This window comes from Choloepus didactylus, chromosome 4 (genome assembly GCF_015220235.1).
Source record: "Choloepus didactylus isolate mChoDid1 chromosome 4, mChoDid1.pri, whole genome shotgun sequence".
NCBI classification, from domain to species: domain Eukaryota; kingdom Metazoa; phylum Chordata; class Mammalia; order Pilosa; family Megalonychidae; genus Choloepus; species Choloepus didactylus.
This window is the reverse complement of record NC_051310.1, coordinates 15,367,776-15,386,189: the sequence shown is the minus strand read 5'-3', so window position 1 is coordinate 15,386,189 and position 18,414 is coordinate 15,367,776. Positions and strand designations below refer to the sequence as shown.

Genomic DNA, 18,414 nt, shown 5'->3' with positions numbered 1-18,414 from the left:
AAAAACGGCAAATTATGACACCGATTTTAAACTCATGTAGTATTATGTGAGTGGACTCTGGCTTAGTCTATATGGGGAAATACAGGACTTTGAGCTGCGTTCCTGCCCACTGAATTAAGATTTCACAGGAACAAAAAACAAAAAACAAAAGTAAAAAATAAAAAAAAATAAAAAATAAGCAAAAGATTTCATAAGAAATCCTGAGGGTGGTTTTCAACTTTGAGTAAGTGAAAGTTGTGACACCAAAGTGAAGAAGTAAGAGCAAGGAGTATGGGAAGATGTGAAAACAAGTAATAAATCTTAAGAGAAGATAATGTGCTAACCTAAGGTAATATGAGAGAAAGTTTATATTCTTACTGTATATTGATTATTGGTACACACAGGATAGCTAATTATAACCTACAGTTTCAGGGGATTAATGCAGTGACTTTTGTCATTAGGTCTTTTTTTGTGTTGTAATTCTGCTCTCTTAGAAGTTGTTAGCTTTTGATTAGAGACATAATCTCCCAGTGAGCCACTGTCTATTCATACTCATCATTAAACCAAATGATTTATATGCTGTAGCAAATATCCTGCTCATTTCCCTCAACGTTTGTCATGTTATATAATGAAGGAGATAGTTTCTGTGTTCCTCATAGGCTGAGACTATCTCATTCATCTTTATCCCTCTCCCTCCAGTGCCAACCAAGCCCAGTTTGCAATTGCTCGGTAAATGTTGACCCTGAACAGTTAATTACAACTTTCAAATATAAGGTTTATCTTTTTAGGATATGGAAGCTCAACAGGTTAGTGAAGCAGAATCAGCAAGAGAACAGTTACAAGATCTACAAGACCATATAGCTCGGCAAAAAGCATCAAAACAAGAGGTAGAGGCGGAATTGGACCGACAGAAGCAGGTAAAGGGTTTTAGATTGGTGATTACCAAGGAAGACTCATCCAGTGGTCATATACAACCTCCCCCAAAAGCAGCTTATTGACATTTTTAGAGCATGGGCTCAGAATGTTAATGGTAGAGAGCACTGTACTGGGTATTTTTGTCCGTCGCCACCTTATCTTATCCCACATTCCCCATTTTTTAAATAAGTGTAAAATAGAGGCACTAAGTGGCAACATGACTTGCCTCTGTCTCAGAGCCCAGAATTCTTTTACCTACCCTGTGCACATTTTAATATTTCCTCCTCAAGTATGTATGTATAGAAAACTTTGAAACATCATTGTACTTTCTAGGAATAACAGAAAATATCATTTAATATGAATACAAATACAATATTAGTGCCATATTAGGCTACTCTTTCTGTTTGAAACAAAATGCTTACTGAATGTTATTATAAATCATATTTAAAATCATTTCATTGTTTGATTACCAGTTGTCTGTTCCCCAAGCCAAATTATTTTACTTTAACACATTTATATAATAGTTTCAGTATTAACACAGTTAAACATCTTTATAACCACATTTTCAGAATAAGATTCTATTTCTAATATAACATCTATAATTTACTGAGTAACTACATTGTTGCAGGCACTTAGTATACATTATTTTATTTCATCCACACAATAAAATCATTATTCTCTTTATTTGTCAGAAGAGAAAACTGTTCTTACAATTTTCAGTGCACTATTCATAACATTTCCAGCTTTGCTTAATTGTTTTTTAAAGATTTTTTAAATTAGGATTTATCATTTCTGAAACTAGTTCTATTCTCAGATAAATTTTTCTATTATGAAAGTAGTACTTAAATCTGTTTCCTGCATAGGAAGAGAGAAACTCAAAAAATAGTAAGCTATTTTAGATAATTTAGTTACAAGGTAGTCTTTTCAGAAATTAGATTTTAATTTATTCAAGCAGCTTGCATATATTAAAAGGCAAAAACTTGATGCTCTTAATGGTTAGTGAGATAATTTTCATCTTATTATGGCAGATGTTTTTTCTTTTCCAAAATAAAATAATGTATTTAGTATGATTACATTCACATACATTTCAACTGTGTGTTTTTTTAAGCTTGAACAGTTTTTAGTAATAATTGTAAATACAGTTCACAAAGTATAACAGTCCTTTGGGCTACTGATGCTTGCTGTCAAATTATCTATTATTTTCATAGAACTGTTTTTGTTTCTTGATTTTGTTTTTTTTTTAACCTGCAGGGACAACCTTTATTCCCCATCCCCTCACTTTTTTAAATATACAGGATGGTTCTTCATTAGCTAATCACGATAACATGGATTTTCAGAGAAACCCCATTTACAACTCAGATTTTTAACGTTTTCCCTAAGTATATCGTTTCAGTGCTCTTCTCTGAACTTTGAAGGAACTCATTAACTGGTCTGTGAGCCCAGTGGTTCTCAACCCTGCTGTCCAGAAGAATCAATCACCTCAGAATTTTAAAAAATTACAGATGCCTGGGCCCTCCCCAAACCATCCAACACATCCAACACTCTTCCCAGTGCCCTTTTTTAAAATATGGGAGTTAAGTATAGGAAAATGGAAGTAAATGTAGCTATAACTATCTATTTGGTGATTACATGTTCTAGAAGTAAAGTACTTAATTTTGGGATTAAATAGTTCTTTAATGGTTCTTATTAATTTATGTAATTTCAGCCTTAAAATTTGTGCTTGTCTAGAGCTTGAAAGAAATCAGTCAAATGGTTATTAAACCTTATTGTAAATTGTGATTCTCCTACCCTGATTACCTTTCTATTTTTCTCCCCACTTATCTTAGTGGTTTCATCCGTAAAATGAGCAAGTTGAACTAAAAATGTCTAAAGTTGTTTTGGTATTGCTAAAGCTGCTGGAATGCAATATACCAGAAATGGATTTGCTAGTACAATTGGGATTTATTAACTTACAATTTATAGTTCTTAGGTCATGAAAATGTCCCAGTTAAGGCATCAGCAAGTTGATACCTGGATTCTGAAGATAGGTGGCTGGCATCTGGGACACCTCTGTCACATGGGAAGGCACGTGACCAGCGTTTGCTGGTCCCTCACTCCAGGATTTCATTGCTTTCAGCTTCTGGTTCCAGTGGCTTCCTCTTTGTGTCTTCTCTTAGCTCCTCTGGGGCTTTCCTCTCTCAGCTTTCTCCACACTTCTCTGGGTGTTTCTCTCTGAGCTCTCTGGGCTTTTTCTCTGTCCTTTATCCTCATAAAGGACTCCAAAAAAAAAAAAAAAACAGGATTAAGACCTACCTTGAATGGGCTGGGTTACATTTCAATTGAAATAACTTAACCAAAAGGTCACACCCACAATAGTTTTGCACCCACAGGAATGGATTAAAAGAACATGGCCTTTTCTGGGGTACATAACAGCTTCCAACCAGCACAGTAGTCAGTAGCAATTTTATTCCATATTACCTGTCTGTACTTCTTCGTATACCTCCATTTACTTACTTTGCATAGTTAAGCATAATGCTTTTAAAGGTACTTAGTTAACTTTAATTACTTGTTCTTCCTTGTGCTATGTTGTATTTCAGTGACTTGGGCTTTTTTTTTTTTTTAATTTGTTTTTTATTTTTTTCCTTTGGGCATATTTTTTTTAATTGGCATATACTTTGCTCTTAGATTGAGACCTGAATCTGGCTCGTAGTATCTGTGAGTATTATTAATACTAATACAGAATATCCATATATTAATTGTACAAACTTACAGTGCACTTGGTACAGTTAGAATATCTGGAGGTGTTTTTTTGTTCTCTTTTGTGGGTGATCGAACAACACACATACTACAAAATATTACCTGATACAGATAGCACATGAAAAGCTGCTCAGTATCATAAATCATTAGGGTAATACAATGAGTTACCACTACATATCCATTAGTATAGCTGCAATTGCACAATTGACAATACCAAGTGTTGGCAAGGATGTGGAAGACCTGGAACCCTCTCTCATAGGTTGCTGGTGAGAATGCGAAGTGATACGGCCATTTTAGAAAAGAGTTTGGCAGTTTGTTTTTTAATTAGGCATATGCTTACTATATAATCCAATGATACTACACCTACATATTTACCCAAGAATAATGAAAGTAATGTCTATATCAAGACTTGTGTTTGGATAGTAGCTTCATTTATAAAAGCCAAAAATTGGAAAGAACCTAAATGTATGTCACAGGTGAATTGTTATATATCCATGCAATGAAATTGTTATTTAGCAATAAAAAAGGAGTTGTTCTGGTTTGCTAAAGCGGCCAGTATGCAAAATACCGGAAATGGATTGGCTTTTATAAAGGGGATTTATTAGGTTACAGATTTACAGTTCTAAGGCCATGAAAGTGTCCAAACTAAGGCATCAACAAAAGGATACCATCACTAAAGAAAGGCAGTTTGCATCCGGAGCGCCTCTGTCATCTGGGAAGGCATATGGCTGGTATCTGCTCATCCTTTGCTCCCAGGTTCTGGTTTCAAAATGACTTTCTCCAAAATGTCTCTGGGTTTGTCTCCCTTAGCTTCTCTCAGCTCTCTGCTTGGTTCTCCTGGAGTGTTTCTCTTTAAATGTCAGGGAGTCCACTCTTAGCTTCTTAAGGGCAAACTCTGGGCTTCATCTCTTAGCTTAGCATCTCCAGAAGTCCTTCTGTCTGCATCTCCCAGCATCTCCAAGCATCTGCGTCTGCTCTTAGCTTCTCCTGGGGCAAACTCTGGATTACGTATCTTAGCTTCTCTCTAAAATGCCTCTCTGCACTTCTCTCCATGAGCTCTCTTAAAGTACCCCAGTGAACTAATCACTGGATGGCAAGGGGTGGTGTCACATCTCCATGGAAAGAATTTAATCAGAGGCCTCACCCATAATTGGGTGAGTCACATCTTCATGGAAACACTCAATCAAAAGGTTCCACCCTAATCAAAAGACTGATAAGTCTGTCCCCACAAGACTGCATTAAAGAACATGGCTCTTGGGGGGGCGTCATAGATTCAAACCAGCACAGGAGTGAACTTTTTTTGTAGTATATTTTTGTAGCGTTGATATACTGTATAACATGGGGAATCTCAAAAACATTATGCTAAGTGAAAGGCAGACACAAAAGACAACATATTGTATGATTACATTTATTTGAAAATCCAGAAAAGGCAAAACTCTAGTGATAGAGAGCAGATCAGTGGTTGTCAGTGGCCAGCTAGGCACCCACAGAAGGGCATGAGGAAACTTTCTGAGGTGATAGAAATATTCTATATCATGATTGTGATAGTGATTACACAATTATCAGAACTCATTTAATTGTATACTTAAATTGGATTTTATTGTATGTAAATTTACCTCAAAACTGATTTTTAAAAATGGTATTGCCTGGTAGATAGTGTAAGAAAGAAAAATTAGGAGATCATAGCCTGAATTCATTGCCAGTTGATTGTTTTTTTTCTTACCATAAAATAATTTATTGAATTGTTTCGCTCAGAAACATATTCCCTACCACTTAGTGTTTTATCAAAATTTGATAAAATTTTTCCTTGTCTTTTTTATGCTTATATATAAATTTTATAAGCAAAATTGCTTCTCCCATTTTCATTTTTAAAATAATTAAATGTCACATATCATCAGTGCACAGTTTTAATGGCCACATTATACTCCACAACAGGGATGTGTAATTTCTTTAGATATGTCCCTATTGTTGAACAATTCTATTTGTTGTTTTCTAAAATTTTTGCTCTTACTATTCTGGAATGAACATCTTTGTTTTCTTAGATAAGATTTCTAGGAAGGGACTTACTGGATCAAAGGCTATAAATCTTTCTTATGGCTTTTAATATATTTTGCAATAAATCTTTGTTAAGGCTCTTACTATATTTTGCCCAATTGCTTTCAGAAGAGTTTTTATCTACTTATATATGATGATAAATTCCTGTCTCTCTGCATCCTTGTCAACATTAGATATCATTAAAATGTATTTGTTTCATTAATACGTTATAAGGATGACTCATTGTTTAATTTACATTACTTTGATTGTTAGTGAGATTGAACCATTTTTCTTGTTTGTTACTAGGCATAATATTGCTGGGAAAAAGGGTACATTGTATTTTTGATTTAAAAAAATTTTGCTAAATTGCTCTCCCTGAGGTTTGTACCAATTTATAATCCCACCATCAAATACGAGAATAACTGTTTCCCAACAGCAGTGGGAAAAGGAAGTTTGTTATCAGAATTTTGGATTTTTGCCAATCTGCTACGTGAAAAATGATATCTCAGGGTAATTTAAACTTTCTATGAGTAAGGCTATGAGTAAGGCTGAGTAGCTTTTCTTAGTATTTAAGAGTCATCTGTATTTCCTTTTCTGAAAACTGTTTATGAACTTGGTTCATTTTTTTCCATTGTTTTGTTATTGATCTTTTTAAAAATCAGTTTATAAGATCACGTATATGAGGGAAATTAGCCTTTTTATCTATGATATGACTTGTGAATAATTTTTCCCAGTTTGTCCTTTGTCTTTTAGTTGGCTTAGGTCTTTTATTTTGTTTTCTTGACCTGCAGAAGTTTGAGTTTTATGTACTCAACCTTATCATTCTTTCTGTTAAGGCTTCTGGATTTTTAATTATGATTAGAAAAGTGACCCCTTTCTGAAATTATAAAGATGTTCACCAGTATAGATTTCTTCTAGTACTTTTATGGTTTTATTTTTGCATATGGATCTTTGAAGTATTAGGAATTTATTTTGGTGTGTGGGGTGAGGTATGGCTCCAACTTTAGTTTCTTTCGTATGGCCACCTAATTGTTCCATTACCATTTTTTGAATAGTTTATCTTTTCTTTATTGATTTGAGGAACCATTTTTATTGTGTCCTGAATTCTCAAGGTATCTAGATCTGTTTCTGGACTTCTGTTCTCTTCCATTGATCAGTTTGTCCATTTATGCACCAGTATAAAATTGTTTTTAATTATTGAGATTATAGTATTATGCATAATATTAGATATATTATAAAGTGTTTTAATAGCTCTTATGGCTAGTTCCCCTTTTCAGCCTTTTCAGAGTTATCCTGTCTGGTCTTTAGTGCAGTTTTCTGTATGAACTCTAGAATCACTTTATCTAGTTTAAAAAAGAAAGATTTTGTTTTTATTGAATTCATGCCAAATTTATAAATTAACTTGAGAAGAACTGACATCTTTATGATGTTGTCTTCCTGTCCAAGAACATGGTGTGGCTTTCGATGTGTTCAGGTATCACTTTGTACTCTTTAGAGATATTTGTAAGTATTTTTTTTATAAGTCTTTCACATTTACTGTGAAGTTTTTTCCCTTTTTTGTTGCTATTGAACATTGGGGTCTTTCTTCCTTTATTCTAACTGGTTATTGCTTTTAGATAAAGCTGTTTATTTTCATATGTTATTTTGTATCCTACCATCATACTGAATTCTTAATGTTTTTATTTTCTCATACACTTTGCCCATATTTCTAATGGAGCTTATAGTTTATTTTCTAAAAAGTCTGTTTTTATGAACATTCTATTGCTAAGAATATCAGTCTTTATCATATATGTTTTAAATATTTTCTCCAGTTTGTTGTTGTACCTGAAATTCTTGGAGAGATGACCCATTCTTCTTCATTGCTGCAAAATCAAAATAATATATTTCTTTGTTTTCTGATGACTTATCCTCTTAAAAATTATTTATGGGCCTGTGTTTACATCATCATACTGGATGATAACTTTTTATTAGGTCCATTCAATATATACTCGGCAAATATTGATTGAGTGCCTGTCATGTGCCAAGCACTGTTTCATGTGCTAGGGATGGGATAGGGAATGCTGATTTTAGCTTTTGTTTATTTGCCTCACTTTGTAGGAATGCCATTATATAGAAGAAGACCTGTATCGAACAAAGAACACATTGCAAAGCAGAATTAAAGATCGAGAAGAAGAAATTCAAAAACTCAGGAATCAGGTATGAATCAGCATTCACAACTCAGTAAAAGCTACTTTGAGTTCTGTTGTTGCAGTAGTGAAATAACTTACTTTCAACCTGGAATTGAGTTCATCTAATGCCGTTTGAGACTGCATTTGCTATGTTCTCTGGCTTGCTTCTTTTATAAGTGTCTTATAGCCAAAGTAAACCAAATAGATGTGAGTTCCTCCCTAATTGTTTTAGGTTATGACTTCAGTAATGGTCATTCCTATTGCCAGCTTCATAATTGTGTTTCCTAAGAAAAATCCAATGATAAATCTTCCTAGCAACAATTGATAGGTCTTTCAAAAATGTCAAGAAGATCTTTTTTAAACCGTGAAATGTGAAACATACAGAAGATTACAGAAAATGATAGACGTGCCTACCACCTGTGTTTACTGAAACACAGTTAACTGATAGAATTGTGCATTTACTTACCCTGTAATTGTACATTGTTCTTTCCTCCCTCATACTCAGATGATTGAACCAGCAAATAATTGACTCATTAATCATTTAAATGATTTATATTGAGTTCTATTAATTCTTCGTAAGAGTTGGGAACAGGTCATAGCTAACTGATCTGAGTGTTCACTTCCCTTGTCTATATTTGTGAAATGCTACCAAATATAATGTGACTTGCTAGCAGATTTTGATCAATATCTTAAGCTCATACTCTTTTCATAACTATTGATTCGGACAGTGATTCCTGCCCTCAAGCAGACTTACAGTTACATGAGAAGAAATAATTGACACATAAAATAATGTTGCCAGAGTAATTGATACATGCCAAGACCAAGGACATCACAGGCTAGAGTGGTTGGAGAGGGATTCAAAGAGGAGGCTTTGAATGTCAGGTAGAATTGATAAGAGAAGGGAAAGAGTTTTCCCGATAGAGAATATGAACAGCAGAACAGAGGCTGCGTGGGAGTAGAGGGAAATGGTGAAAAACACGATCAAATAGAAGATGGAATGAAGGTTTGGAATACCAACTTCAGCCAGACCTTACTAGGGAAACTTATTTAATTTCTTTAAATACCATATGCAACAGGTATTGTTATCCTCATTTACAGATAAGATGACAGATTCAGGAATTGTAGCAATTTGTCTAAAGTCAGATAGCTAGTAAATTATAGAGCAGAGATGAAAACCTAAAACTGTTCTTTGCACTACACCTCACTGTTGAATTATGGAGGATTTGGAATCCAGGCTGAGAAGTTTGAACTGTGTCCTGTAGACCAGGGCTTTCACATTTTCTGACCAGGATGCCATAGTATGAAACTCAGTTTACATCATGCACTGATACTCACATGATACTCACACCAGTAAAACCAAAACAGAAGTTTCACAAAATAATGCACATGCTATGTGTTATACAATCTGATGCATCCAATTCTATTCTGTTACATTTTTTAGAATTCCGATTGCAACCCACTAAACTGATTTCATAACCCATCATTAACAGGTTTTGGCCCACAGTTTGGGGCGGCGGTGGGACCCACACCTGTAAACAGAATTCATTGTAGACTTTTGAAAAGTCATAATGAAATAAATTATTCTCACAATTTACCTGTGAGAATGTAGTAATGTGGTTTCTAGGTTGTATGACTTTCATTTTATGTAATAATCTATGAACACTTTTGCCTTTTAGCTTACCAATAAAACTTTAAGCAATAGCAGTCAGTCCGAGTTGGAAAACCGACTCCATCAGCTAACAGAGACTCTCATCCAGAAGCAGACCATGCTGGAGAGTCTCAGCACAGAGAAGAACTCTCTGGTCTTTCAGCTGGAGCGCCTCGAGCAGCAGATGAACGCTGCCTCTGGGAGTAATAATGGGTCTTCTATTAGCATGCCTGGAATCGACAATGGCGAAGGTAACCAAAAAAGAAGGCCTCCCGAAAGAACATTTCATTCATTTCAGTGCCTTTATTTCCAGCCTCGCAAATTCAAAATGATTTTGAATAATTACAGAAAGCCATTTTTATTTGGTGAGAAATTTCATCAGTGAAAGACCTGATTATCTGATGTAAGACCTGGGCATGTGCCATTGAATAATTTCATTAGTAAACTCAATAATGGATTAGTTAATATCCCTTGTTATTAATATTGTTGATAATCATTTTGAAATAATAGGATACTTGACAAAATGACACTGACCAGGCAGATAACTCAGTAGAGAGGTACTTCAGGAAACTTGAAGCAAGATTTCCTTTTAATAATCTTCCAGTGAATATTAGTCTATATTAAGGCTAATACATATCAATGATAAGGATTTTTCTACTCTACAATTTAAATAGAGAAGTTTATAGATTACCAAAATATATGATCAGAAAGAATGTACACTTCAACAAGTCAGGTTTTTAACCTTAGAACTTAATAAAGTCTGCAGAGTTGTTACTCAGCAAATTTCTCAGTTCTTTGAATTTAAATTTTTCCTCTCTCCTTTTAATAGCATGAGTAACACATGATTATTATAGAAAGAAATACAAAGAAAAAAAAGGAAATTAAAGTCACCTGATAATCTGCGACCCTGAACTAACATTTTGAAACATCTCCTTTCAGATTTTTGTCCTGTTTATGTTTGTAGTATCTATTTTATTCACTTTTAACTTTTTTTCCGAGAATATAAATATCTTTCCACAATGTATTTCATGCCGTAATTTTTTATGGCTCCATAGAATTCTATCATGTGGAAATATGATAAGTTGTTTAATGAATGGTTGGGCATTTAGATTGTTGCCATATTTTGATGTGTCCCTAAGCAGTACTGAGGAAAATATCCTTTGTGTACATCTTGTTTTCTTAGGATAAATGATCAGAAATGGGATTGCTGGGTCAATGGATATACATTTAAAGGATTTTGATATTTATTGCCAAAAATTAGCAAGTAATTTTTGTGTACCTACTCTATGCCAGATACTGTCCTAGCATTGGAGATATAGGGGTAAATAAAAGAACCCAAAATCTCTGCCCTATGGATCTTATATTTTGGTATCAGGAAGGTTGGAGGATACAGGCAGGGAAGATAGGCAATAAACAAATTATGTCACATGGTGATAAGTGCTACAGAAACAAATTAAGCAGGGAAGGGTGAAAGAGGGTTCCAGATGTGGGGATGGGATTGGAATTTAAATAAGGTGGTCAAGGAAGGCCTCTGCAAAGGTGGCACGTGAGTATAGTCCCAAAGGAGGCAAGGTGGTGAACTATGGAGGTCTGGAGGAAAAGTGTTCCCAGCAGAGAGAGGATCAGGTGCAAAGGCCCTGAGGCAAGAGTGTTCCTCCCGTGTTGCGGGAACAGCAGGAGGCCAGTGCAGTTGAAGTAGAGGGAGAGGGAGATCGTGCGAGATGAATTCAGATTGCTTGAGGAGGCTGTTGAGGCCAGCACAAGGACTTTCACTCTGAGTGAGGTAGGAAGCCATGGAAGGGTCTTAAAAGGGGTGGCTGATCGGACTTGCATTTTAACTGGATGCACCTGTTTGCTTTATTGAGCATAGACTGCAGAGAGCTAGGAAAAGAGGCAGGATACCAGTGAGGGGCCATTGGATTAGTTCATGTGAGAGGAGATGGTGATTCAGACCAGAGTGGGGATTAGGGGATAGTTTCAGGATTTTTTTATTTTAAAGGTGAGTTTGCAGAATTTGCTGGCAGATTGGTTGTGGAGTTTGACAAAATGAAAGGAATCAAGGCTTTTGGCCTAAGTGGATGGAAGGAAGATGGAGTTGTCATGTACTAAGATAGGAAGAAGATAGAGGTAGGTTGGCGGTTTGGACAGAAAATGAAGATAATAGTTCTGGGCATGCTAACTTTGAGAGGTCTATTAGACATCCAAATGGAGACGAAATGGGCAACTGGATGAGTCTAGAGTATGGGAGGGTCTGGGCTAGATATCTAAATTTGGGAGTCATCAGCTTTGCTATATGGAAAAAGAATATGGCTTTACTCTTGCTAGCACAGGTGGAAAGTACCCATTTATATTAACTCTTACCAGCACTGGGTATTTTTAACCTCTTTGATCTTTGCTAATTTTGTAGGAAGAATATTTTTCTTAATGTTTAAATTTTGGTTTTGATTTTTGTGATTATGGAAGTTTAAACATTTTATATAATCAGATTTATCAGCCTTTTCTTTATGGTTTTTTCTATTTTGGGTGTAATGCTTAGAAAGTTGGCCTTGAGAATTTCTTCCATATGTAATATAATGCATACTCAGCTATTTTGTTAGACAGTTGTTTTTGTGTCAGTGCAATAATTTCCTGATATTTTCTTGTTTGAACAGGGACACGTCTGCGAAATGTTCCTGTTCTTTTTAATGACACAGAAACTAATCTGGCAGGAATGTATGGAAAAGTCCGCAAAGCTGCTAGTTCAATTGACCAATTTAGGTAAGAGATGCCAGTAATGACGAGTGATGGACCATCAGCTATTTTTATAACATTTTCTGGTGGTTTCAGTCAGTTCCATCAGGCAAAGCTGATATTTAAGGTGACATTTACCTTATTCCTCTGAAGATATTTCAGTGTTACTAAATTGTTTCAAGAGTTCTGCTAGTTCACACGTTTAATTGAAGGTGATTAACCTTAGCCATTTCTCTTCTTTCTATAAAAATTCTATTTTTAAAAACTCATAAATTTCATTGAGAAAGCCTCTATCACATGTAAATGTATCTATTTGAGTGTTTTATCCCAGTACTTTATCATGTGGTTAGAATAAAAGATGCTACAATAGATAAATAAACAAGACTTGTTTAAATATATATTTTATATATTTATATATTTAAACAATATATAAATTACATAAGTAATATAAAATATATATTTCTTATGTATGTTTATATATAAATTTTTATACAATTAGACTTCCCCTTTATAAACAATGTTTTGACAATTTATATATAGCCTTGATAGTTTGGTCTCTCAAAATAAGTTACTAAACTCTTTTTTCTTTTAGTGTTTATTATTGAATGCACTTCTCACAGATTGTTGCATAATAGAGTAATCTTTTCTTAAACTTCTGTATCATAATAGAACTGTGGTATTAAAAATAAACAGAATGATTTTATTATATTTCTTGACGTGTGGGACTGGGATGCCATAGTCATTATTTCCAAGTTATTAAGCACATCTATTTCAACTATTTATTCAACATTCATAGTATTTTTAGAGAACCTATGCAAGGCATTTGTGCTAGTGGCAGTGAAAGAAGCAGAAAGGCATAGAAGAAAGATGTATTTGCTTGGACGTATATCCATCTTGATAATGGGAAAATGTTGCAAAGAGGCATGGGTGAGAGGATCTGGCCATCATATTCCTTCACACTTGTTTGTTTATTTTACTTGAGTGTCTTTAATTTTCTCCCTTTTAGAAGCATTTGTCGGTGCAGAAGCTGTTAGATTGGCTATTTGCAAGTAACTTCCAACCAGATTCTTTGTTCCTATGGAGATGGTTCATAGCTTGCCTTACCTCTTATAAGTGCTTTATTTCCTAAAAGAAAAATGACAAGAGGGACCTAGCGCCTCCAGCAGTTGTAGCTTGTAGAATTAAGAGAGATAACCCCAAATAATGATAAAGGAATTTGCTTGCTGCAATGACATTTCTATATGGTTATTTCAAGTAATCATGCAGCAATCTGTTATAAAAATCATACTTTAATGGTGGCCACATAAGTAGTTTAAATGAGTGAAATTTTAAAAATCATTAGACAGTACCACAGGAAGATTGGTTTTGAGAGTAATTGTCTTCTCGTCTCCCTCCCCATCCCCCTCTGGTTTGCACAGCATCCGTCTGGGAATTTTTCTCCGAAGATACCCCATAGCACGGGTGTTTGTAATTATATATATGGTAAGTAAACTTGTTTGAGAAAAGCAATGTTGCACTTGATTTTTAACCAGTTTTTTTTTCAGCCTTTGATCATACTAATAGTTTAGCAGTCACTTTTGAAGAAATAGAATTCGTTTTTTGATAGTTAAGATTTTCTTTGAATAGATTGTAAGTTGACAATTCATTATATCTAAAATATAAATTGTTCAAAGGCTTTTCTACAAATAAAATTAACTTGAGTACGGTTTAATAGTTACCTCTGTTTTTAAGTCTATAATGATAACACTATATAAATGATTTAATTTTTATCTTGATGTTGTAAAGTTACTTTAATTATATTTCATGTATTTTGCATTATTTTTTTAAATGAACTCAAGGTTGACTTATTTTATTTTAGATTTCTTAGCTCTAATAAAATGATTCTAGTAATTTGATATGCCATTTCCTGGGCCCTTTGTGCCTGAAAAGCCCACTAGCTATTATGAGTGGGTATGTCTAAAAGAAGTTAGGTCGGATTATGACTGGCAGTTTTCTTGAAAAGAATGTAAAATGTACTTAAAAAGAAATTTCTTTGGGATCTACTAGAGGGAAGAGTTATTCCTTTAAATAAAAATTCTTTAAGGAGAGAGGGATGAGGGGAACAAAAGAAAAAAAAATTGAATGGCACCCGAAAGGATTCAGCACAGACCCACATGTGGGTAAAATTGATTTCCTGGGTGTTAGAGACTATAAGTAACGCCTGTGCCCTGTGACAGTTGAAGATGTGATTTGTCACACACTGCAAAGTGCTGAGGCACTTAGCAGTGGACTGTACGTCATTTCAGCACCACCGTGGAGGGGATTAGTGGAAATTTATCATTGTGGATTGTGTACTGGACCCTAATTCAACTTCAGAGACCTGACACGATCCTGTCAGGAATGTTTTCCCGTCTCCTCTTCACCAAATCCTTGCTAAACTGTCTTTTAAAACACCGACCATATAGGTTCTAGAAAGCCTTTCCAACCAACTTCATGTAATCCTAGCAATTTTAATCGTACTGTCATTCTGCATTATACTTACCTGGTTGGCTATTGATGTGTAAATGTGTATATTATGAATGTGTTTAAGTTCAGGACTTTATTCCCCTCAACTGAGAGTCCTGAAGGTCCAGCTACCCTCGATTACTCTTCATTGCCCTCGGCTTATTTAATTGTTCATTCATTTGTTCCCACATTTTCTATCTAGTTAATGGGTGCTGAGGCCCTGCAGTGTTTCACAGGGTGAGGCCCAGAGGACAGAGAGACAGATTATACATGGTACCTGCCCTCAGGGCAGCACACAGTGGGCCTTTGGTAAAGATTGATTCATCAGCTAATCCATAATTTGTTTGTTCTTTCTTTAGGCTTTGCTTCACCTGTGGGTCATGATTGTTCTATTGACTTATACCCCAGAAATGCACCATGACCAACCACATGGCAAATGAACCGCCCGTACCCAGTTGTTTCAACAATTGGTTGTTTTTTCTAGACTTGGGATCAGCAGAAAGGTCGATTATCTAAAATTTCTGAGAAGGATGCACACGATTATTTTATCACTACAAGCTTTTAACTTACAATAATTTAACAAGCGCAGTTTTGCTTTTTTCTGAGTTCAGTGGTTCTTATATATATATATATATGTATGTATACTGGGGTAGTTCATCTCTGTACAGACCATCTTGTATTTTAGGTCCTACTGATTATGGGTTATGATCAGGGAAACTAATTATATTTAACAATATAAATAAAAAACTTTTCTTTTTTGATAATTTAGTCTGCTTTTGTATTTTCCTACTTTTAACTTTGTAAATATAGATTTGTTTTTACATGTTAAAAGCCCAATTGATTTCTATAAATACATAAATAATACTTATTGTGCATTTTTCTTTTTTTAAAAATAATTATTTTCCATCCCCATTATTGCTAGACCTTTCTAGATGGACTTGGTTCATCAGAAATCAGCAGCTGAAGTCGCTTCCTAGTGGTTTGCTACTGCTCCCTAATGTATGTTCTTCTTTTTCCCTGTCTTCCTCCTTTCTTTTCTCCAGTCTGTACCTTAGGTTAGCTCATGACATCCATAGGCCCTGCTTCTAGTATTAAGGAACTGAGTCTGTTTCAGCAACCTTTGCATTTTAAAACACTTCAGTGCAGAGAGGTTGTAGAGTTATTCTTTGAAAAAAGACCCTTTCTTTGCTTTAAGTCCAATATAATGTCTGGTTTGACTTTTCTTTTCATCTGCATGCCTGAATTCTTAAGTTATTTTGTCACCTGGTTACTGTGGTCTGTCTTTCTTCCTATGTGATTAATAGATGTAAATCTTCGGCTGTCTTAGGGATAGCCCTTCCTGTCCAGGAAACAGCATGTCTTTGAGACATTCTGTTTGGTGCCTAAGTAGAAACTTGACAGGAGTTTCTACTCTAAGGATATCTGTACTATGAACTTGAGTTGACAAACCTGTGAGCACTACACACCCTTCATTTTGGTCCACTATTAGGCATATATATTCCTTATTTTTCATCACAAAATGAAGTTTTAAAAAGTCATCTTGGATATGTTTGAACTTTTTCAACTTGCATGAGTGGAAAAGGCAGAAAGTTTCATATCGTAAACACTGTGGGTATGAGATATTGGCGGGTGGGGTAGAGAAATTCCTAAAGCTGTACCGAATTCATCTCACAGGTTCTTACTCTGCTTTGATCACCCATCAGTTTGGGCTGTGAAGTCACGTCTGGTCTCAAAGAGAATAAAGTAAGAGTTTAGTCTCAATATCTTTTAAAGATTTTCTCTCTCCTAATTGGAAACATTTCTAGGAAATGATTAAAACCATGTTACACACTTAAAATGGAAAACAGCGCCTGCTTTGTCATTGGGTGTTGCAGGCTTCCTAGCTTTGTGTATGTCCTCCTGGCTTTTGTGGGGATGTCTCTAAATCTTTTGTTCATTCTTTGGAAATAGTTTGAAAAATGCTTCCAGAATTATTTTTCTGCACTTATTTCTTTAATTGGGTTTCAGTTTCAGTTTTTTTTTAACTTTTTATTTTGAAATAATTTCAAATCTACAGGACAGTTGCAAGAATAATAAAAAACCCATACAGAGAACTCCAGCGTACCGCTCCCCCGCCCCCAACACACACATACCCAGATCCACCAACTTTTAACATTTTCCCACATTTGCCATATCATTCTGTCCATCTAGCTAGCAAGCTAGCTATCTGGCTCTCTATCTAGTCATCTAAGTTTCAGTATTCTTCACCACTAACAAATTGGGGGATTTTTAAAAGTGCTACCTTCTTGACCTAATTAAAAGGGTTGTATGAGAACCAATTTCCCCCCTCTCAATCCAAAGAATTGATTTAAATTATGCATGTACACACAAATACATATAAACTATATGTATATAAAAACATATATGTACACACACACACCCATACACAGACATATTATTGGCACTCTTGTTCTGCTTTGTCGTTATGGCTATCAATTGGAAAATAAGGTTATTTTGAAGCTTCCCTTTCTCTAACCTTTGTGTTTACTGATAGCTACCTTTCTATTGCTACAGAACAAAAACTTCAAAGGCAAAAGCATGGGGTTTTGTTGTTAAAATATGATGGAAATAGGTGCCTAGCATTTAGTTCTGTAGATGAGGGAATAGAATGGGGCTGGGCAGTCTAGACTTCAGAAAGGCTCACATTCAACTCACCCCATAGGGAAACAACCTTCTTGAGTATACTTCATTTGGCTCCAGCTCCCTGTGGCGAGAGGCCAGCTGGGTGTTGAGAAAGCCTTGTGTGGGCAACTTAGTCTGAGCAGGAAGTAGAAGGAAAGAGCTGCTGCAGCCCAAGGAGGATAGTCCAGGGACTTGAGACTGACTGGCCACAAGAAAGAAATGATGAGAAAGATGTCTTTGTGGCTTTTCTGCCTACGCTGAGAACTGAGATTCCTCGTAACTTTTTCCTGAGTGGGACGAATATGGATGAAATGATTCTGAACTTCCACACTTCTAAGGGGTGATCTGCTTTCCAGACACAGAAGCAGACACACCAACGCCCTCAGAATAAATGCATTTTTCTCTTATGTAAACACACTTGAGTGTCAGATGTGTGTCATGTTAAAAGCCTCATTTGTAGAAGATGTCTCAAGGAGAAAAAGTGGGTGGTAAAACAATTTTATTTTAAACCACAGTAAGTACAAAGTAATGGAACCCTATGTGCTGGCCCCTTCTGGGCAGTGGAATAGAGCGGTGAGCTTATGTTTTAGTGGGAAAGGCAGACCATAGACATACACGGTGTCAGGGTTGAATGCTATATTAAAAAAAAATGGGGTAAGGTTATAAATTGGAATGGGGGGATGGCCTGGGAGGGCCTCTCTGCAGAGCTGAGAATGAAGTGATGGGTCATGCAGAATATGGAGGGGGCTTTCTAGGCAGTAGGAATGTTACTGGACCAAGGCGGTGGATTCTTTTGTCCAATGCAGTCAAATGACCAATTCCTGAGACACCGGGGTTTCAAAGAGAGTTTTAGTGCTAGGTGCGAAGCAGGAGAACATATGGCCTGTTGGTCCAAAATCTGTCTCCGCGAACAGCAGAAATTCTGTTAGTTTTATAGCGTCAAAAGATGGGCAGGTTTTAGGATAATGAGTAAAAGGGCCCCAGACAATGTGATTGGAAGTGATCTAATTGTTGAGCATGTGCAGATTGATTACATGCTCAGTCACAGAACGTATGTCC

General features: G+C 35.6%; 1 protein-coding gene across 2 annotated transcripts in view; it reads left to right on the top strand.

The window, feature by feature from the left end:
- The window catches only part of GOLGA5 (golgin A5), a 37,062-nt gene extending 21,604 nt beyond the window's left edge, over positions 1–15,458 (top strand). For both annotated transcript variants that reach the window (XM_037832025.1, XM_037832024.1), the window contains exons 8-13: positions 768–896; positions 7,762–7,860; positions 9,509–9,731; positions 12,132–12,237; positions 13,629–13,692; positions 15,054–15,458. In XM_037832025.1, the coding sequence (XP_037687953.1) occupies positions 768–896; positions 7,762–7,860; positions 9,509–9,731; positions 12,132–12,237; positions 13,629–13,692; positions 15,054–15,134 (702 nt within the window). In that variant the 3' untranslated portion in view covers positions 15,135–15,458. The remainder of the gene's footprint in view (positions 1–767; positions 897–7,761; positions 7,861–9,508; positions 9,732–12,131; positions 12,238–13,628; positions 13,693–15,053) is intronic.
- Positions 15,459–18,414: the final 2,956 nt, after the last annotated feature.